This window comes from Tachypleus tridentatus, chromosome 11 (genome assembly GCF_004210375.1).
Source record: "Tachypleus tridentatus isolate NWPU-2018 chromosome 11, ASM421037v1, whole genome shotgun sequence".
NCBI classification, from domain to species: Eukaryota; Metazoa; Arthropoda; class Merostomata; order Xiphosura; family Limulidae; genus Tachypleus; species Tachypleus tridentatus.
Window position 1 is genome coordinate 41480593 of NC_134835.1, and position 22734 is coordinate 41503326.

At 33.1% G+C, this 22734-nt stretch overlaps 1 protein-coding gene and 1 long non-coding RNA gene across 6 annotated transcripts in view; one reads left to right on the top strand and one right to left on the bottom strand.

Moving 5' to 3' along the window:
- The window catches only part of LOC143232016 (ankyrin repeat and fibronectin type-III domain-containing protein 1-like), a 196293-nt gene that overhangs the window by 12618 nt on the left and 160941 nt on the right, over positions 1 to 22734 (bottom strand). For all 5 annotated transcript variants that reach the window (XM_076467000.1, XM_076466998.1, XM_076466996.1 and 2 more), the window contains 11 exons: positions 22448 to 22555; positions 17976 to 18241; positions 16418 to 16522; positions 12298 to 12376; positions 8186 to 8289; positions 7372 to 7502; positions 6970 to 7048; positions 5765 to 5884; positions 4592 to 4780; positions 1971 to 2084; positions 1176 to 1281 (listed from right to left, as the gene is read on the bottom strand). In XM_076467000.1, coding sequence (XP_076323115.1) covers positions 1176 to 1281; positions 1971 to 2084; positions 4592 to 4780; positions 5765 to 5884; positions 6970 to 7048; positions 7372 to 7502; positions 8186 to 8289; positions 12298 to 12376; positions 16418 to 16522; positions 17976 to 18241; positions 22448 to 22555 — 1401 coding nt within the window. The remainder of the gene's footprint in view (positions 1 to 1175; positions 1282 to 1970; positions 2085 to 4591; positions 4781 to 5764; positions 5885 to 6969; positions 7049 to 7371; positions 7503 to 8185; positions 8290 to 12297; positions 12377 to 16417; positions 16523 to 17975; positions 18242 to 22447; positions 22556 to 22734) is intronic.
- Positions 7002 to 7626, top strand: LOC143232018 (uncharacterized). The gene is made up of 2 exons (XR_013017335.1): positions 7002 to 7150; positions 7328 to 7626. It is a non-coding gene; the product is annotated as an uncharacterized LOC143232018 (long non-coding RNA).

Consider the following 22734-nt stretch of genomic DNA (forward strand, 5'->3'; position numbering starts at 1 on the left):
ACTTTTTTGTTACATTAGAAAAAGTTTTCTGATGTAAAGTTTAGGAGCAGAATCAGGAAACCTTAACCAAACTCTCTGAAGACTTGGTAAGATTTGTTAGATTGATCTTTTTGGCGTTTCATGTGACATGTCGGATTCATTGACACGCGACCGTTTAAAACGTGTCTTAGTGGATGAATATATGTGAATCAGACTAAAGCAATATGCGTATTTCTTTAAGGGAAGCTATTCAGTTGATAAAACTGACTGAAGACGTAAATAAACAACAAAAAGTAAAGTCCTGGAATGATAAGACTGCTGTTTCAAATCGTGTAAAAACACTAGTTCCTTCTGATAGCGGTCTAAAAATGCTCAAAGGATTAATTAGACACTTTGTTTCTCACAATCGAAGTAGTAAACCACAGGATATTAGCTATTTCACTTGCAACATAAAAGAATATATGGCCGGGACTGCGTATAAAGCTTTTTAGAAAATAAATACTGTTCTTAAAAGACCAAGGGAAAAGGAAACTGTTATCAGTGCAAAAATTGTGAACTATAAGAAATCAACCAGTTACAAGACGGTATACTTAGGATGAGTTCAAGAGTCCAACTAGATAGGTGGGGCAATATAAATTTATCCAAACATGGGAGAACTTAAATTAGCTGGACTTTAAAAGACAAAGCTTAGCTGAGATAAGGAGTTCATTATTGCAAAAAATCATTCCATGAGTCAAGAAGCTGAAATGATACAAACAACAAGTGACCCTGATATTGCAGAGATTTAGGTCACGTCCGTTACGTTAATCCAATATTCATTCAGGCTAAATAACAATACAAATTTTTAGAAATGTTTGGCTTAAAAAATGGAGGCTATAGAAGTAATTATTATTGTTGCAGCTATCTTTGGGAAGTGATTTTAGGTTATTAGAATAAATTATTAAATAGTTTACTTGGTTTTAGTAGATATTTATAAATATTGTATAGTATTTTAAAAGTTCCATGTTTGAATTTAGTGATATTCAGCACTTAACCATACTCTGATTGGTGACAAAAACAATGCATCAAAATGATTGGCTGGCTTGCAAATCACTTACTTTGGTTTATAAAGAAGTGATTATTTTTTTTAAATTGCATATTAAATGAATATTGATATGAAATTTAAAGAACTGAAGATATTTAAGAGCCAAACTTACCTTTTCATGTTTTTCTGAAAGTTTGGGGCTGAGGTGAACAAATTCTTAATACTTTTCTTCATCTGACGACGTTGTTGGTGAGGTGTGTCTGATGGTTCTGTTGAAACTACAATTAAAATTATAAAAAAAACCGTCAAACATCGAACTATTTATCTCTATGGTCAGTTCGAATTGACAAAATGTTTTCATTTATACATCGGGAAAACGTGTTTTGTAATTCACTTTGTTCCACATAAAGACTGATTGTTAAATATTGTGAGAGATTTACTTTTAACGTTGTCCATCTTGTACACAATATTAATTTTCTTCCGTGTGCATTCAGATTTTTTCATTCGTGGCAAAGTCATTTCAACGTTAAAAGTAATACTATTGTTGAAATTAAACAACTATATCATACAAGCTGTTTTTGAGGAAGAGGTGGAATTTTTCATTTCGCTGTGTTTTTGAAAAGCACTTCAAACGTAAAATGGAACCACCATTCATTAAAGAGACATTGAAACAGCAGTATCAGTGTGTGCCGTTTTATCTTGTTCTTCTTACTTTTATGTTGTTTTTTTACAATTACATGCTTTCATTTCGCAGCTGTTACCAAACTCTGCTTAATAAGCATTATAACGCGCAACAATATAATCATTACTTAGTGTAACATTTATTTTTTGTGATAAACAAAGAACTTCCGTATTGCATTAGAAAAAGAAACTACTTAGGGTTAGGAAAATATCCACATTACAAGTTTAGAGACGAATTTTCATGGCGATTGATATACTTACTAAAAACAATGAAACAAAATCATACCTTTAACTTCTGCTGCATGAGCAGGCCGGGAGTTAATGATCTGATGAAACAGGTCATCCAGTTTTCTTAGCTGACCTACTCCCCTTGCCTCTCTATTGTCAAGATCTCTCCAGCCTGGCATTAGAAAATAGTATTAATACGGATTAAGGGTATTTTATGTAACTGTAAGATAGAAGGAATATAACAATAATACAGTTTACAAGAAGGTGTGTAATATTTCTCCTATAAGGAAGTATTCATAATGTTACTAACAGACATAAAGCAATATCGTCGTCAGCTATTGAATACTGGTGTGTGAAAATGTCGGTTCATGAAGCAAATAACTTTAACGTGTATTTTCTTTAAGTAATTTAAAGTCATATTTTTACCTTTTTTCTATCCCAAAGTTATTTTCACAAAACAGAAGTTAATGTTACTCACCCACTAAATTGGGTATAATCATTGACTGGTGTGCTAGTATTATCGGTAAAATAAACGAACATTTTGAGTTAAAGTTTTTCGACGAACAAGTAGATTTGTCAAATAAAATATTAACCATGACAACGAGTATGAAACTGATTAGTAGCCTAGTACAGTAGTAGACATATAGATTTTCGTTTTCAAGTCCCTATACTGACCCACCGGTTAAAAATAAACAATTTCCACATTTTTCTTAGATCCGAACTACTTCTTCACATATCCTGTTTTTGTTTATGTTTGATTAAGCTTTAAGCAAGCCATTCTGCATCTGGAGCGATATTTTTTTCTCCCTAGCAAAACGATTACTAAGAAATTCTGTGTTTGAAAACCCAGAGATAAAAGTGAAAACAAAACAAAAACAAATTTACTAAACTATAAAACGATAAGCTAAGTCTTTTAAAAATTTATACTTTTAACTTTGAACACAATTATGGCAGTTACTATGCTTATATTTTATTCTGGTTTTAAAGTGTGCGATATGAAAACATGACTGTCGGTCATTGAACTGAAACAGGCAGAAAACCGCTAAACTTTCATATCATAAAAGTAATTTGTTTAATACTTTTGATCTTCTGTATTTAGGCAATGGAACTATGTAAAGTATATTATTTCATGTCTCTCGAAAAAATAAAACGCCCATGAATACTGTGGAACAAATAGTTAACCTTAACTTTCAGACTTAAAAATAGAATCGTTATGAAATGCGGTTGATCTCTGGTTTTTTAAATTCTGAACCAATGAAGTAATTATTATAATGTTATTTTAAATATCTTCATAAAATCCTTTGGTATTACCAGAACTAATCACACTAAGAATATATATGTCTATCAACTATTACCTTCCTACTTCCAAGTAACGTAACAGTATCTATATTAGAAAACTAATGTTTTTCTTTTACATACTACAAACTTACAATTCATTTACGTTCACTTTGTACTTTATGGAGGGAAAGTGGAACACAACTTGTTTTATATTTAGATTCCAAGCATTCTTTTATTGTTGATTTGTTGAAATAACTATTGAAGTGCATTGCCATTACAGAGTTTTTCCTATTCTACAATGGAACAATAAAATATAAGTATTGCTAAAATTGAACAATAGCATATAAGCATAGCCAAAATGGAACAATAGCAGATAGGTATAGATACAATGGAAAATAACATATAAGTATAGATAAAATGGAACAGTAACAGATAAGTATAGCTAAAATGGAAAACAACAGATAAAGTATAGCTTCAATGGAAAACAACAGATAAGTATAGCTTCAATGGAAAGCAACAGATAAGTATAGCTTTAATGGAAAGCAACAGATAAGTATAGCTTCAATGGAAAACAACAGATAAGTATAGGTAAAATGAAACAATAACAGACAAGTATAGCTACAGTGAAATGATAACAGTGTAGGTATAGTGGAAATAACACATCAAATCGAACAATGGAACAGATAGAGATAGTTAGCTAAAATGGAACAATAACAGATAAGTGTAATAACAGGCACTGGAACAGTAAGAGATGTTATGGCTACAGTGGAACAATAACAGATAAGTGTAGGTATAGTGGAAATAACACATAAATATAGCTGCACTGGAACAGTAAGAGATAGTTATGGCTACAGTGGAACAATAACAGATAAGTGTAGGTATAGTGGAAATAACACAAAAATAGTAAGAGATAATTATGGCTACAGTGGAACAATAACAGATAAGTGTAGGTATAGTGGAAATAACACAAAAATATAGCTGCACTGGAACAGTAAGAGATAATTATGGCTACAGTGGAACAATAACAGATAAGTGTAGGTATAGTGGAAATAACACAAAAATATAGCTCCACTGGAACGGTAAGAGATAATTATGGCTACAGTGGAACAATAACAGATAAGTGTAGGTATAGTGGAAATAACACAAAAATATAGCTGCACTGGAACAGTAAGAGATAATTATGGCTACAGTGGAACAATAACAGATAAGTGTAGGTATAGTGGAAATAACACATAAATATAGCTGCACTGGAACAGTAAGAGATAATTATGGCTACAGTGGAACAATAACAGATAAGTGTAGGTATAGTGGAAATAACACATAAATATAGCTGCACTGGAACAGTAAGAGATAATTATGGCTACAGTGGAACAATAACAAGTAAGTACAGATAAAACTTACTGGAAGGAACAGCAGAAATCGGAGAAGTTTTCTGATAACTACTCAATCCTTTACTGTTCCCTGCTGCCACCTGGACATAATACGTTGAACCATGAACTAAATTCGTGATGACCACTTCCAACCTCTGTATATCTGTAACTTCTTGAGATGTCACCAAGGAACTGAAGTCTTCCACATCACTACATTCAACTGGTTAATAAAGAAGACACAAACTTACTTTAATGTATACCAATAACCAATATTATTGTATTTTATCAGAAAAATTGATCAAAAATGAGTAAATGCAAGTAGAGTTATTGTGCTACTATAAAGTACTATATCATTTATTAAATGAAAATTAATCGAAAATATTCAAATAGTCAAATTAAAGGAGATAAAATGATGTACAATTAGAAACAAGCACAGCAAGAAGGTTCGTTTCATTCACACTGAAAACATAATTAACATGGAAAAACATTGACAGTATAGGTTAAATCAGTTTATATTCTGGAAATTGATTTATAGTTATCTAAATAATTGTACTGCTTTGTTTAATAGTGTGTAGTCTGAAATTTAAAGCTTTCCGTTTATTACATAGTTATTATGATTTGGACATTTACAAATAAATAATGAATTTGATGTTGCATCTTTTATGTAAATAAAAGTATGAAAAATTATTATAAAAATGATTTTAAAAATAATTTATTATAAGTACTACAAACAAACAAGAATATGGAAGAAGACAGACTGACGTTGGAAAATCTCAAACGTTTTTAAACACAAGTCAAAGTCAAACAAAATTTTTAACAATTCACCAAAGTCAGACATGAAGCTTTTAACAACACGTCCAAGTCAGACATGAAGTTTTAAACCACAATTCCAAGTAAAACATGAAATTCTAACAACATGTCTGAGTTAAACATGAAAAGTTTAACCACATGTCCAAATCAAACATAAAGATTTTAACCAAAGGTCTAAGTCAAACATAAAGTTGTTAACCACAGGTCCAAGTCAAAAATGAAGTTTTAAGCAACATGCAGAAGTCAGATATGAATTTTGTAACCACAAGCCCAAGTCAAATATAAAGTTTTTAGGAACATATGATGATTGAGAATGTGAGTCTGTTTCACCAAACATCCATGTTACACTTAAACTTACTATGTAAGTAGATTATGGATGTTAAAGACTTGATACCTTTGTACTTGGTTACAGATGTTTCTGGAATTTTTGCTGTCTGTGATTCTTCGATCTTTATTTTCAAGGAATCAGTTCCAGCTACCTCGAGGTGCACTAATTTAGGTGGGTCTGGTATTCCTAGAAAATCATGGGAAATCTGAGTAACGTTTTAAGTTTAACACATGGTTAAACCTTATTAAACTTAATTTTTTTCAATGAGTTGCTAAATAACAAGCAAATAAAGAGAAAGCTAAATAAGTTAAAAATGTCTTGTGAAGGTATTTCACATTAAGATATATCTCAACATTTAATACATATGCTTAAGAGATTATTATTGAACTTTAGGAATTCCTCATTCAAAATTAATGTTTTAAACATACTACTTCTTTATAAACTATGTTCTTGATATTACTTTTACTTACCTTGCTCTTAAACTTATCTTTTGCTGGATGGTCTGTTATTTAATATTATATACATAAATGTATAAAAGGCCACAAAAATTTAATATTTACCTATATTTTCTCAGGTGGCATTTGCATTACTTTAATGCTGATGGATTACTTTAGTTGTTTTACTCAATAAAAAATATTTCCTGATTTGGGACAATTTGCAGACTAGAAAGTATCAAATGTTTTATTATGAGTGTTTGTTCTGTGAGTGTTTATTTTATTTTGTGTGTGTGTTTATTCTCTGAGTGTTTATTCTGTGAATGCTTATTCTCTGTGTGTTTATTTTGTGTGTATTTATTATGTGAGTGTTTATTGTGTTTGTGTTTATTCTGTGTGTGTGTTCATTCTGTGAGTGTTTACGCTCTGTGTGTGTTTATTTTGTGTGTGTTTGTTTGGGAAGTGTTTAATCTCTGTGTTATTATTCTGCAAGTGTTTATTCTGTGTGTGTTTATTTTGTATGTATTTATTCTGTGAGTGTTTATTTTGTATGTATTTATTCTGTGAGTGTTTATTCTGTGTGTGTGTTTATGTTGTGTGTATTTATTCTGTGATTGTTTATTTTGTGTGTGTTTAACCTGTGTGTTTATTCTGTGTGTGTTTATTCTGTGAGCGTTTATTCTTGTGCGTTTATTCTGTGTGTGTTTATTTTGTGTGTATTTATTCTGTGTGTGTTTATTCTCTGTGTGGTTTTTATTAACGTACAGCAGTTTAAACTTTACAGAACATCTGCTTCTTCCTTTACATTTCAAACATCTCTAAAACATTAAAACTTACGTATTTGTTCAAATCCTGTTCTCATTTTCTTCAGTAGTTCGTAACGTCTCTGCCAAAGTGTGAGTTGCCGTTCCTTTTCCTGTGGCAGCCAATAGGATAACATCACATAACCTTCAATTAAGAGATCTTTCCAAGTAAAGAAACTTAATTCTCTACTTTATAACAACTAGAGAAACAACAGGTAAGGAGAAAATCTACAACATATGACTTTATGTAACATCAAAAAAGCTTTAATTACTTTGCCACATAATTCGAATACCAAGATAAAATTTAAAACAAATTATCGAAATTATTACATATTTAAACTAAAACTTTATTCTTTTATATAGTTCCTTAAATTAAACCTTTCTTTTGTTAGCAACTAAAATATGGTAAGCACGACCCCTGTCGGATATATCTTACCTTAAGAAGGGGAGCTGTGAAGCTGGTGTTGGTGGAAGCACTAACCAGACAAGATTTTAATTCTTCAATATAACGCTCTGCCTCTTCAACCAGAGCATTGATATGTCTACTTCGACACTCCTTGGTGGGAACTGGAAATATGACAAGGATAAGTATACAAAACCTGTTACAAAAATAACTATTTCTATTATACAGAAACAGAGTTTCCTTGTATCTCGTTGCTGTAAGTGAAATTAAAGAAAAACGTCGATTGTATTTGTGATGGATGGAATGAATTTTCTAACGTAAATGTCCTGTTCATCGTTTTAAGCAAGAGGTTGTTTCATAAGTTTATTTATTCTTGAGTGCAAAGCTACACAATGCACTATTTGTAACATATCTACCGATAGTGTGAGAAATCGATTTTTTAGCGTTATAAGTCCTCAGACTTTCCAGTGAGCCAGTGGGGGGTCTGGTTCTTTCAAAACTATTTTTTATGGTCATATACTCCAGTGCACATTTTGTTTTTCAGACTAAACTAAACTTACCCATGAAAAATTGAAAAATAAATAATTAATATAAAAATAATTCCAAAGCATAGGAGAGAAAAACATGAACGTAATTTTACAATCTGGTTTGTGTATAAGAAAAAACGTTTTATATTTGGTGAATTTTAATATTATATAAATAAGAATTGTAATTAAACTGTTGGTATTTGATCTAAAATAAGTGTCATGACATTCTAAAAATGTTATCAAATTTCGAGTCAAAATTATTCTTATGCAGTCTGAGAAAGAACTCTATAAAAACAAATAACAGTCTGTAAGTAACTCACATTTCGTGCTTTCTCTGCCTCCATGTGACTGGAGAAGTTTGACCATAGAGGCACTGTTGGTCATCAAAGCAATGTCCAGTGGAGTAAAGCCATCTCCATTTATGCTATTGAGATAGTACATGGTTAAAAGGAAATAAATAAAAGAATATAATTAATTAATAAAGCGTTACGTGCTACAATATATAAATATAAATTGGTGAAAGACAAATTGCAGATAGTTATCTGGTTGTTTGTAACTTAAACAAGAAGATAGGTAGACTTATTTTTGCCAACAGAACTCCCTCTTACCAACAATCTTTATCATTGTTAAAAACAATCTGTCATAATTTGCATTTCACGAGCTTCATTGTGACAAATTTTCTCGAAATTACGACGATGGACATCGACTTGCAGAATGACTTTGTTTATCATGGGAATACGGCCATCAAAAGCTATTGATTTTTTTTTTCTGTCGGATTAGTAATCTCTCCTGAAATACCTTCAATATTTTCTTAATTATGGAGTTCAAAGACACTCGAGTACCGTCAAACGTTTCAACTGCTAGTAATACCTCTCTAGAGACAATGGTGAATCAATTGCTGATTAGGTACTCTGTTTGATCTTACAATAAAACAATATACATTTCGTTTTCATCTAACTTTCTAACATCATGAAAGTACATTTCTAAAAGCTGTAAGGCCCAATTTCGTAAAAAAAAATAAAATAATGATTTAACTATGATAATCAAAAGCTGAGTAAAACAAGGTGAATTGGCCCTGGAACCACACAAATTATTTAAACTATTGTACGGATTTAGTTAAGGTTTCAAAAATCGAAATAAATGCAAAAACACGATTAGTTGGCTGATATGTTCTTACTTACTGAACAATGTAAGTATATTTAACTGTAAAATACATTCTAAACGACTTAAATGTAAGGTGGTATGGCGAAAGTATTGTTCGAAAACTACTCATGTAAAAGACAGCATGTCGATTCTTGTTTAAACAACGTCTCCTTCTAACAAATGTTGTCTCAAATATAAGAGACCAGTCAGTGAAAGGGTAGAGACAAAGTGACTCTTAAACAAAGAGAAATTAATTAAAACAATGAGAGATATGCCACATCCTCTAGTGAATAAAGTTTTGATTGATCTACAAAACTCCTCTCAAGGCATTCGGTAAAATTTAGAGAAATATATAAAGTTACAAAAGGAAACTAAAGGTATGGTTGTCTAAAGAGTAAGGACACAATCATTGATAAAGTAGATATAACGTATCTTTGACGTTTCTTAGAGTTTTGAAATAATAAGCAACAATTATGTTGAAGTCAAGTAAAGAACAAAAGATGGCTAACAAAGCTACTAGGACATAGCCGAAATATTGCAGAATATGTATTTATTATTAACCTTAATAAGGAAAAAAAATGCATTTCTCATAAAAAAAGTACTCATATTATCTTGTTACAGAGTATTACGTTTTGAAGAAACTGGAAAGTAGGTAACTTAGGAATAAAAACACTATCTTGTACATAATTCATATTTATAGTATTCCATGCTCAGTGACCAAACACTAAAATCGTATTCCAACCCAAATACAGTAAAAAAGAAACTTAAATACCGGGTCCATAGGTATAGCTGAATAATGTTAAAGTTTGGAAATAACTTAATTTCTTCAGTGCTAAGGTCAAGAATGCCTACTAGCAAACTGACAGTGAACATACCATGTCTTTCGTCAACTGGCAAAGGTATAAATTCTGTTGTTTGATACACTATTTATATTGGGATGTAAACCCTTTGGTTTCATGACTGAATAATTACCTGGTATGAAATACCACTTCTGTAAAGCAGTTTTTATCACCGGCTACTGTGCATCTCTCTCCACTATAATGCACTCATAATATACATCCAGTTAATATATGCAGAGTAGTATTTCAGCTCATCAGTCCACACTACTTACGTCACGAACGTGAACAAAGAGCTTGTTTTTAGTGAATGAAATCTTTTATGTACAGCATCCTAAACACCACATAATGCATCTTCTATGAAATTCAACAATAAACGTCTGAAAGTGAATGCACAACTTTAAACGTCTTTCCTAATTCGATCCAAAACGTGTAAAGTAGGATAATTTATTGCACATTTATTGGCTTTAGTACATTTGTTCAACCACTACATCATTATAAGCAGGTGCGGCATACTAGTGAAAAGTGCCATCAAGGCTTCCTGTAAAACTACAGAGGTGGAGAAGTGTCATCAAGGCTTCCTGTAAAACTACAGAGGTGGCGTGTGTACTTCCTTTCCGTTGTTTAAAATCTTAAATACAACAACAACAAAATGTTTATAAGCGTAAAGTTTCCAAATATGTTTCAACCATTTTTCTAACCATGTTTAGTTCATCACAGATTTATCTGGATTATTTTGTTTTAATAGATCTAGCATTTACATAATATGTCACAAAATGTTAACTGTCATTATTATTGTTAACTGAGATTCACTTATATAAGTTGTGACAGAAGAACTGATGCTTTAGTTTAAAAATAAAATAAAAATTCATTTCTAGTATCATTCTGTATGTAATTTAAAATAATTTAACACTGTATAATTAAATGACTGTACATTTTTTTAAAATTAAGATGATTTGAATTGATATTATTTAAAAACGTACAAATTAATTAGAAAGTTTTGTTTGTTTGTTGTTAAGCGCAAAGCCCCGTATTTAGCTCTATTGTGTTATGCCAACTGTAGATGTTAAAACCCAAATTTTGAGTATTATAAGATTTACCAATGAGCAACTCGGAAAAACGTATCTTTTTGAAAATAAACAATTAGCAAGCAGATATCGTGTCCGACCCAATCTCGCGATCCCCAAATAGCTAGTTGAGCGTCTAAACAACAAGGCATTGCTGAGGTCCACGTTTGTTGGATAAACACAACAAAGAAGACGGTGTCATCCTTCATTAGCCTCATGTTATTACTGTTTAAGTCTTTATAATTAGTAGTCAAAACAGAACTTAAATTAATATCCATAAGCTCTTTCCCAACGAATATAAAGTTAAGAGCGCAAACGTTTCATAAAAAACAAATACAGAAATTTCTGTTTTCAGCTATCTCGTACAGGCTATATTGACAGTAAATAGTTAATTGTTAGAGTAACTTAAATGTCTATTATTTCAGCGCAGTTAGTTTCGTGAATCATTCGAATGATATTGTTTTTAAACGACGCAAAATATCAAGCTTCTAAATCTCTTCCTTTACAAGAGCCGCTCTGTGTATTGACACTAACGTCAACAAGTTCTTGTTTGTACAAGTCATTCTGTGATATAACAGTGTATCAAGCTCTTCACGTTTAGAGAAGTCGCTATACATACAGCGATACTTAGTTTACCAGGTTCCTTATTTAAGAATCATTCTCTGTGCTGCATTACGTTTAAAATGTTATTGTTTTCAGTTTAGCCACACTATGATTTTTAGAAGAATCATTCATTGTAGAGATACCAGAAACAAGGCTTCAATTTTGAAAGAGTCACGAACAATCAACAAGAGAAATATTTCCAAGCTTTCAAGATTTTTAACGTTTCTTTTGCTTTGTGTAAAGAAGGTAAAAATAAATAGAAAAATCTAATTTTAATCGTAACAGAAATTAATAAAATTATTAAAGCTGTGAAGCAATTAAGTCAGCTTAACACTGACAAAGGTACAATCATAGTTAAAATCGAAATTAACTGATGTCTTTAAATCCTTCTGCTACACACCATTCTCCAAAATGTTTTGACTGTTTGCTTGTTTGTTTCTTATTAATCATAAAGCTATACGATGAGCTATTTATGCTGTTCTCATCATGGGTATCTAAATTTGATATTTAGCGTTATAAGTCTTCAGAGTCACTAGGGGCGGCACGTTGTCTTTTTTCAAATTAACAGAAACGGATAATCTCAAATAAATTTTAACACTTTTATAAGTAAATAGTGCGATGACGAAAAAAGTTTGAAATCATGTATCGCAGGTAGAAAATAAATAAATTATTTATCAAAAACAATAAACATTATTATAAAGGTGTAGGTCTTTCCTTCGTACTGTTATATTCAATTAGTTATCCAATCTTTTCGAAACTTACAGAACTATTAGAAACGCCTACCTGTTGATGTCAACATCAGTTGTTTCGAAAATTGTTTGTACGCGTTCAATATTTTCATGTTCAACAGCAACAAAAAGTGCTAAAAAATTGAAAATATCCTTTTATGAGAAAACTGCAACTTAGTATCAAGTAAACAGTTGAACTCTGAAATAAATAAATGAGAAACACGAGAATCAACATTACGTTAACTGTTGATAATTTTCTCATTGTTTGGAGCGAAAAACTAGGAGTAAACTAACGTATTTAAGCAATCTCGAAACAACACAGACACACACGGCCCGACATGGCTAGATGGTTAAGGCACTCGACTTGTCATCTGAGGACCGCAGGTTCGAATCCCCATCACACCAAACATGCTCGTGCTTTCAGCCGTGGGGGCGTTATAATATTTATTTGTTTGTTTTTGAATTTCGCGCAAAGCTACATGAGGGCTATCTACGTTAGCCGTCCCTACTTTAGCAGTGTAAGGCTAGAGGGAAGGCAACTAGTCATCGCCACTCACCGCCAACTTTTAGGCTACTCTTTTACCAACGAATAATTGGATTGACCGTAACATTATAATGCCCCCACGGCTGATAGGGCGAGCATGTTTGGTGTCACTGGGATTCGAACCTGCGCCCCTCAGATTACAAGTCGAACGCCTTAACCCACCTGGCCATGCCGGGCCAGGATGCATTATAATGTGACGGTCAATCCAATTATTCGTTGTTCAAAGAGTAGCTTAAGAGTTGATGGTGGGTGGTGAAGAGTAGCTGCCTTCCCTCTAGTCTTACAGTGCTAAATTAGGGACGGCTAACGTAGATAGCCCTCGAGTAGCTTTGCTCGAAATTCACCCCAGACACACACATACAGGGTGTTCGGAAAGTCATTGTACAGTTTTGTAATCATATGTTATTATATTTCAGATTTTGATCCCAATATGGTTTTAACAACTGAAGAACGTGTATAGCTCGTCGAACACGTATTCCTAGAAGGTGGTAGATACACAGATGTGATGCGACAGCGATTTGCTGAACAATTCCCAGATACACCTGTTCCACATCGCAATGCAGTTCGTAACCTTGTTAATAAGTTTCGGGAAACAGGATCAGCGGATGATGCCAAACGTTGTGGAAGGCCAGCAAAGCTATCGGAGGAGAAACTGTTGGATATTTCTGAAAATCATTACGAAAGTTAGCTCAGCAGCATGATATTGGTCTTGGAACTGCTCATAAGGCCGTCAGAAAGAAATTAAAACTCTTCCCATACAAAATAATGGTGGTACAAGAACTGGAAGCAACTGATAATGAAAAACGAATACGCTATTGCAGATGGTTTAACCGATTTATCGAAGAGAATACAGCTAATGTGTTGGATGTGACCTTTTTCACCGACGAAGCATGGTTCCGTCTCTCGGGTTACGTTAATTCACAAAATTCAAGATTGTGGTCATCCGATAATTCTCACAGTTTGCACGAAACACCCCTACATGATTTCAAGGTTGGTGTGTGGGTTGAGATTTCCAGACGTCGAATTGTTGGCCCTATTTTCTTTATGAACACAATAAACAGCGAGCGCTATTGTTCGGAGATTCTTCACACTTTCATCGGTCAGATGACAAGTGATGAAATCAATTACTCATGGTTTCAACAGGATGGTGCTACTGCCCACACATCTCACAGATCTATGCGGTTATTAATAGAATGATTAAAGGAGACGGCATTATTTCTAAAGACATATGGCCCCCGCGCTCACCAGATCTCAATCTACCAGACTTTTATCTACGGGGAGCAGCAAAATGTGCAGTGTATCGAGATCGTCCTCGCACACTGGATGACTTGAAAGCAGCGATAACAGCATTTATTCAGTATATTTCAAGCCAGCAACTGATAGCAGTGTTTAGAAACAAAATAAGAAGGATCCTGGCCTGTAGTGATGTCAATGGGGGTCACTTTCAACATTGTTTATAATTGTGATTCACATTTATAGGAGGTAAAAGTGGCGGAAACAAAACAAAAGAAGAAATTAAACGGTAAGCTGTTCGGCCAAATGACCTGCTTGGAAACACTTTCAGAAGGGCACATTTTGAAGACCAGTTTAAAGTGTCAGCATTTTTTATTTGTGGGTCGAGAGATCAAATAGTTAAACACCCGATATTGTACAAAACTCGGCAAAATACCTAATACGGAAAAGAACGTACTGAAGATGCTAATGAACAAAGACATTGTAATACGGCTTGCTAATAAAGAAAGTCTCTCGTAGTCTAATCCAGTGTTTGCAGAGGAACAACTGACAGTAATCCATACCAACCTTCCGACTACATAATACCGTCTTGTTAAACAAACCATTAAAGACTATATATCTGACAGTAAATATATATACTTTTTTTTTTTTTACATAGGCTGTAGGTTGATTGTTGTTAATCAGTTAATTCAATTATTCAACTTCCCAAGATACTTTGGCCTAACAAACAAAAAGGACTCATTGTTTAAACCTCTTCCTCCTATACTACTTATTGTAACTCGAAACAATTTTCTCCCTTAGATGTCGTTGCTCATATTTCCTACAATTCATGAACTACTTTCTAAAACATTTTCAGAAATTCTAGGGTCCTGAAACAGTACGTAATTCTTTCTTTTAGTTTGTTTTTGAATTTCGCGCAAAGTTACTCCAGGGCTATCTGCGCTAGCCGTCCCTAATTTAGCAGTTTAAGGCTAGAGGGAAGGCAGCTAGTCATCACCACCCACCGCCAACTCTTCGACTACTCTTTAACCAACGAATAGTGGGATTGACCATTACATTATAACGCTCCCACGGCTGAAAATGCAAGAATGTTTGATGCGACGAAGATTCGAACACACACCCTCAGATTACAAGTGCTTTAACCACCCGGCCATGCCGGGTCCTTTCTTTTAAAGCGATATTAATAATTTGTATAATTATATTTACATTCTTCAGATTGTTTTACAAGAAAACTGTCTCAGCTTCTTAAGCAAAGTCTAAGAAAAATCTTCAATGGATTCTTACGTCAGAAAAGCTGAACAGTACCAAAACATGATTTCAATGAAAAACATTAAAAAATCTTATCCACACACAAAAAAACATTTCTACTTCAAAAATTTCTTGTGATTAAACGTAAAAGTTTATAAAACCAAAATCTAGGGTACTATTCCCGCGTTGGACACAATGCACGTAGCTTATTATGCAGCTTCGCCTTTAAAACATAACAAAACAGGAGCTTGTCTTTAAACAGATGGTTTATTTTACAGATTTTCAATTATGCAACTCATTATTACAGTATTGGTACAATGAATAACAAAAGAGAAGTGATAACAATAGTGTACAAGATCTATTCTGGATTGTAACTAAAGCATAACTTCATGATAATAATATTTAAAAACAATTAAGCCCAATACGTTTTCTTTTTCTTACATTAATCATCCGTAGCGACACACAACCTTTTGTGATGAAGAAACATTATATGATACTCAAATATATTTTAAAATAAACACGAATATACAAAATATATTAAACATATAAGTTGAATAAACTCTACAGTATTTGAATATTACATTAACACAAATAACATTCAAACTGCATCAGAGAAGTGAGACGTTTTCTATTAGGTTGAGGAATAATTCGTGAGCGTTTTTAAATAATTTCATTCAAGCATTACATGCAAGACTATACAATACTTCAATGCATGAACACATTACACCCAAAACATTTATTATGATACTTTATTTCACGTAATACCTAGGTATATAGTATGCATTGTTTTAAACGAAATTGCAAGAAATTAAATGCGAAAAGCAGATGGTGTCGAAAATGCTCGATTTTGTCCACTTGACATTCCATTTAATGAGCTGAAAATGAAAGCAAAAATTAAAGACATATGAAAATCAAACACACCATCTATTAGAGCAAAAAAATTATCTACCAAATGACATGAAATATTTTGCGAAAGCGTTACATTTATGAATATATTTGTTTAGCTTGAAAAAACGCTCACGAATTATTCCTCATCTTAATAGATCAGACAGAACATACGGTAATGTGCCTTATTTTTAATATAAATTACAAAATTCAATTAATATTTCAAAAATTTTCCGGTGAATTAAAAACTAAACAGAAATATTACCTTGGAGATCAATGTTAAATTTATTAAGTTTTTCCAGCTTTTTTCTTTCAGCCTTAGTTAAAGCTAGGCCTTCGAACAACAAATCCACACTGCCTTGCCGAACTCCTACAAAAATAAACAAGTAAAATAAATTAAAACACCGTTCACTTGTAACCAAGGTTAGATGTGTTCCACTTAACTGCAATAAATCACGTTATATTTTCCTACTTATGAATAGCACTCACACCAAGCCTTTTTCTCATAAATTGTTTGTTTGTTTTGGAATTTCGCACAAAGCTACTCGAGGGCTATCTGTGCTAGCCGTCCCTAATTTAGCAGTGTAAGACTAGAGGGAAGGCAGCTAGCCATCACCACCCACCGCCAACTCTTGGGCTATTCTTTTACCAACAAATAGTGGGATTGACCGTCATATTATAATTCCCCTCCCTGCTGAAAGGGCGAGCATGTTTGGCGCGACGGGGATGCAAACCCGCGACCCTCAGATTACGAGTCGCACGCCTTAACACGCTTGGCCATGCCGAGCCTTCTCATAAATTAGTAAGTACCTTTCTCGTTCAAAGGCCCAGCATGGCCAAGCGTGTTAAGGCGTGCGACTCGTAATCTGAGGGTCGCGGGTTTGCATCCCCGTCGCGCCAAACATGCTCGCCCTTTAAGCAGGGAGGGGGCATTATAATATGATGGTCAATCCCACTATTTGTTGGTAAAAGAATAGCTCAAGAGTTGGCGGTGGGTGGTGATAACTGGCTGCCTTCGTTCTAGTCTTACACTGCTAAATTAGGAACGGCTAGCGCAGATAGCCCTCGAGTAGCTTTGTGCGAAATTCAAAAGACAAACAAACAATCTTCTCGTTCAAAACTCATAAACCTGATTTTAAATGCTCTTACGAACACCTGAATTTTATGACTAGCAAGTTGATTAACGTTTTTCTCGAAAACTTTAAATTATAGACAGTCATAAGTAATTCATTGAAATAAAAAATTATTTTCCAAAGAGGAACATGGAATTCACAAATACAAAACTACTGAAACTCCAATACTGAAGCTATTCGAATAGCAACTTAAAATAAAAATACAGAAACATTATTAACGTTTTAAAATATATTAAATGAATAGCATAACAACAAAATTCATGAATGCTGCTAGGGGGAACTAGAATTTTTAATTCAAGTGTTATGTTATTTGTTCATTTCCAAGAATGCCAATAGCGAAGAAAGGAAGAAGTAATATTTACTCAAGCGAACAAATTACGAATTTAGGCAAAAGTCATAAACAGTTGAGAATTACTTTTCAAACGAACTCTTAACGTTGTTTCAATTCAATTGTACACAAAGTTTGAGTGAGATATCACAGCTTTAGCCTAACTATTAGAAAAGCAACATGTTCCACTAGCTATACATAGACACATTATATATATTTTTTTCTAAACATCACTTAAGAATCATTCATATTAATTTTTACCTTTAGAAGATTTTCTTATAAATCTATCAACATCCGCTTAAAATATCGTTAGCATGACAGTTGATTCACTGAAACGATTATTTCCTTACAACGTAACTTACCTGGAATCGCTTTGATTAGTTTATTTGGCATATTAGGAGATAAAGGCACAACTGCCTTTTTTTGGTTTTCTAGTTGGGCTGGAACACTTGGTGAAAACGTAAGATGTTTATTATTAGGTACGACCAGTCCGCCGGTAGTAACTCCACTGGAGGTTATGTTGTTTCCTTGAGTATCTACGCTGGTAGACAACTCTGTGTTTTGGGTTGAAACGTTTAACAGACTGTCAATACTACTGGCTTTCCGAACAGTAATGGCTCCCTTTTTCCTATTGGCAAAAATTATAATTGTCATTTTCTAATGGTAGGTTAACAAACTTTACTAATAATTTTTCTGCGTGTTAAGGTTTAGAAAAAACATCTTTTTATAATTTTCTAAGATATACAAACAGGAATGTTTTAGAAATTCCAGATACACAAAATAACTTCTTGACAATTTCACTCAAAGGCGTTTCTAACATGAAAAATATAAATATAACTGTTATATTATTATTTTAAACATTTTGTTGTAAAAATGAATATTCAGTGCCATAATTGTTAGAAGTAGTAATGATACGTAATTGTATCATTTATCAGTTGAGAAGTACGTGTTGACAGTAATCCACCTCAACACACATCTATCATGTACGGGTCCACCTCAATATAGAGTTGAAGCAATTATAATGTGGGATGTTGTCTCAAAAATAAGATATATTATTTTAAAAAAGGCTTAAAGGAAAAAAATTATAGGTATATATACTTACTTGGGCTTATTTCTTAAAAACAAAAGTCTATCTTAAAGTCTATCTATGCTTGTTGTCTCTAATTTTGAACTGATTTATTATATTGGCAGCTAGTCAATAGCACCAGCTGTCAATTCTTGATTTACCTTAATTAAATGTAGTGGAAAGTGACCGTTATTCTTATGATGCATCCATAGCACCAAATTATGCACAAGATTATGTTTACGGCAACACGTTATTGTCTTTGAAGTTAAAGTTCACGTACGATAGAAAACCCGTAGAAAGTTTCTAAGGTGTAATATTGACTTTGGTGTCCTTTGTAGAAACGTTTTACAATGGAGATTGTGATGTTGGGAAATAGCGCGTTAACATGCCCACCAGGATTTAGTATACAGACATAATAGGCGTTTTTAGTTAGTAATGTGAATAATTGAAAGTTTTAGAATGGTTAAACTCTTTTCATCCTAGTTTACTATCTTTCTGGGTCATTCTCCCATGATATTAGAAATCCTTCTCACGGGGAGATTGCCATAAACGAGAACATGTTACGTAAAGATAGATAAAGATCTTTTCCACTGACGAGTAAGTTATCCTATACTTTTCTAAGGTTGATGTAGGTAACGCATGCACCCTCTGAGGGATGACATTATACAACTTTGTAAATAATGTTATGCTCTCTCAGCCTCTCTCTTTCTCTTCAAGTAAGTAAAAGTTCAGTTCTATGAGCAACAAGTAAAAATAACTAATCTCTTAACAAATTCTTATTGTCCAGTATTATGGCGAAAAATTGTACATAGTCAGTTAAAAGTATGAAACGTGGCATGACAGTTGATAAATTAGAGCTAGGCAGTTGATCATCGTTCCAAAATGACCAAAAGTTGGCTGCTATAAAAAACGTTCAAGAAACGCTGTCAAATACGTATATAAAAAGTGCATTTTAGATAAAATATTTGAAGAAGCATATTACGAATTAACATTTTCAAAAGTACAGCCAATTTAATTAGATATAAAATGGTCGCCACATCTAAAATGGCTACCAAGAAAGTTTCTAAAATGCAATCAAATACGCTGATAATTTGTTCTTTGGGTACAAATATAAGGAGAGTATGATGATAGGGATACTGATAATAATCATTTTAAGTTAAAACACCACCTGTATTCAATACACAATTTACAGACAGTCTTTAACAACGTCAAAGGCCCTTTCCAATTATATTGGAAAAAATTATTTAAAAGAGAAGTATTTCGATCGCAATGTCTAGCCATATGTATATAATGCAGTGCACTCAATTTCAACACTAACGTATTTGCAAGCTATTCTTCGCATATTATCTACTTTCCACCCACACTTCAAAAACTCGGTGTTGTTAAACGTTTTCCCACAACTTTTATGTCACTTAGTTTTATGCAACTTGAAGGTTGATTTATAGCCTTTTCTTTGTCGAACATCATAAAAACCTAAATTTATGTGTATTATTGTAAGATTTTCAAACAAGGTTCCTTTGTGTAATCTCCCGACATAAAACCTAAACTCCCTGTTTTATAGCTGCTACTTTTTAACAAGTTCCTAACAGAGTTTCAGGATTAGCAATTTTCACCCATTTTTCCATGATACAATTTCGACAGTCATGTCCAGAACACATATAGCTGTTTGACAACTAGGTATATACTATATATATCTCTGTTAATGATCCTGAACTTTATTAGAAGAAAATAAATGTTTTCAAACACGATTTTTATTAATTGATTTCTTTATTGTAATTGTCCAGATTTTTGAGAAGGCACCAAGATCAACAGAACAAACAAAATTATTACGTGTTCAATATCATAGTGTTGTAAATAGTACAAAGTAGCTTAGCATGGCAATAACACCAGTTTTTAAACATTACATCTAAGGGGCGCGGGTTCAAATCCTTGTCACACCAAACATACTCGCCCTTTCATCCATAAGGGCGTTATAATGTGATGGTCAATCCCACTTTTCGTTGGTAAAGAGTGTTTTTTTTTTGGAATTTCGCACAAAGCTACTCGAGGGCTATCTGTGCTAGCCGTCCCTAATTTAGCAGTGTAAGACTAGAGGGAAGGCAGCTAGTCATCACCACCCACCGCCAACTCTTGGGCTACTCTTTTACCAACGAATAGTGGGATTGACCGTCACATTATACGCCCCCACGGCTGGGAGGGCGAGCATGTTTTAGCGCGACGCGGGCGCGAACCCGCGACCCTCGGATTACGAGTCGCACGCCTTACGCGCTTGGCCATGTCAGGTCCTCTTCGTTGGTAAAAGAGTAGCCCAAAAGTTGGCGGTGAGTGGTGATAACTAGTTGCCGCTCCCTGTAGTCTTACACTGCTAAATTAGGGACGGTTAGCGCAGATAGCCCTGATGTAGCTTTGCACGAAATTCAAAACAAATTTAAACATTAGAAAATAAATTTAATATTTACTTCCTATAATATATCTGGAAAACATAATATCGTAAAGTATTTATACAAAAGTATGTTAAATTGTGGTCAACAAAAAGCAAAACTGAATGTAAATCACATGTTATAATTTATTTAATAAGGCGTATAATTTAATACGATATATTAAATAGGAAGTTTTAGAACTTCCAAAAAGAATTTAAAGGTAATTATCAACAGCTTTACTTTCGTTTTTAACTTTTAAACGAACAACCAAGTGAATATGACGATAACTTGAATTTGGCGGCCATAATGGATGAAACTTAGATAGATGTGTATCTGAAAATGTCATTAAGCATTTAACTAATACTATGCAAACTTTCATGCTTTCAACCCATTGTGCACATTTGGTTTTTCAATATATGTGTTATACTGCTGGACTATTAATAGGATAATTTAGAGAGTTAGCGATCCCGGTAAAGACGCTGTCTTTTTGTCATGTGCACTTGCCAGTTTTAATTGTGTCGAATGAATGTTTTTTACTGTATTTTAGATTGTGTCAAGTTTTTTCTTTGCCGTGAACTCAGTCAAAATCAAAACAAATTAGTTTAGCTTCGTAAAACATTTTCTCCTTCAATCTTGTGTTACGTTGCGAATCCTACCTGATTACTCATGAAAATTAGTGCACTTAAGAATACGCTAGAAGAAATAGTTTCAAAGATAGTACGAGATTTAGAGTGTCGTTCTTAGGGCACCAAATGAAATTCTACCTGAGACACAGAAGTAAACGTTACATGGTATTCAACCTTGCGGTTGTTTCTTCCAAGCAGAACCGCCAATTTTATGGAATTCCACATTGTAGGTAGAAGTAACTGTCACAAATAATTTCACCGTAAATAGTAAATATATGGTATATTTGTTGGTACAAGTAAAGAAATGGTTCTCCAAGATCAAACTTTACACATCTGTAAAATATTTAATTATGATTTTAAAAAGTAGCATACATACACATACACAACGATATGTATTGCGATTAAAACATATTCTAAAAAGCGAGAAGCATTCTGGATGTATTAGTTTTACTTTGAAATAATAAAACAGTTACCTTTCTTAAGAATAACCCAATTTTCTGCACAAGTTGTTTATTTAAGGGCAACCCAGAACATATTTTAACGAGATATTGAAAGTTAGTTGGAATATATTTAACTATGCCTACTTCAAATGAAACTTAGAGCATGTATTTGTGCTTTAAACTAATGCAATTCCAGCCAACTTTAAAAAAATGACATATCCATAAAATAAACGCAAACTAAATATTTATAATAGAAGAATCAAAGGAATATAATTTACTTACGCCTGTGGAGAAGTGTTTGTATTTTCTGTAGTTTTGTCTTTGGAGGTCAATAAACGAGCCAGTTTAGTAAAGCCAACACGTGTTAATGGAGTTCCAGATGATTCACATCTAAAGATAAAAATATATGTAGTTCCTGAGAAAGATCTGTGGTGAACAACACATTGATTTCGTAATATATTGTAATTTATTACAATGTTACCCACGGTCCATGACTTAAAAGTAAATATTAAAGTGGACATCGGTATTTGCTTTAGAAGTTTTAGTTTTAGATTAACAGTAAAAATGAG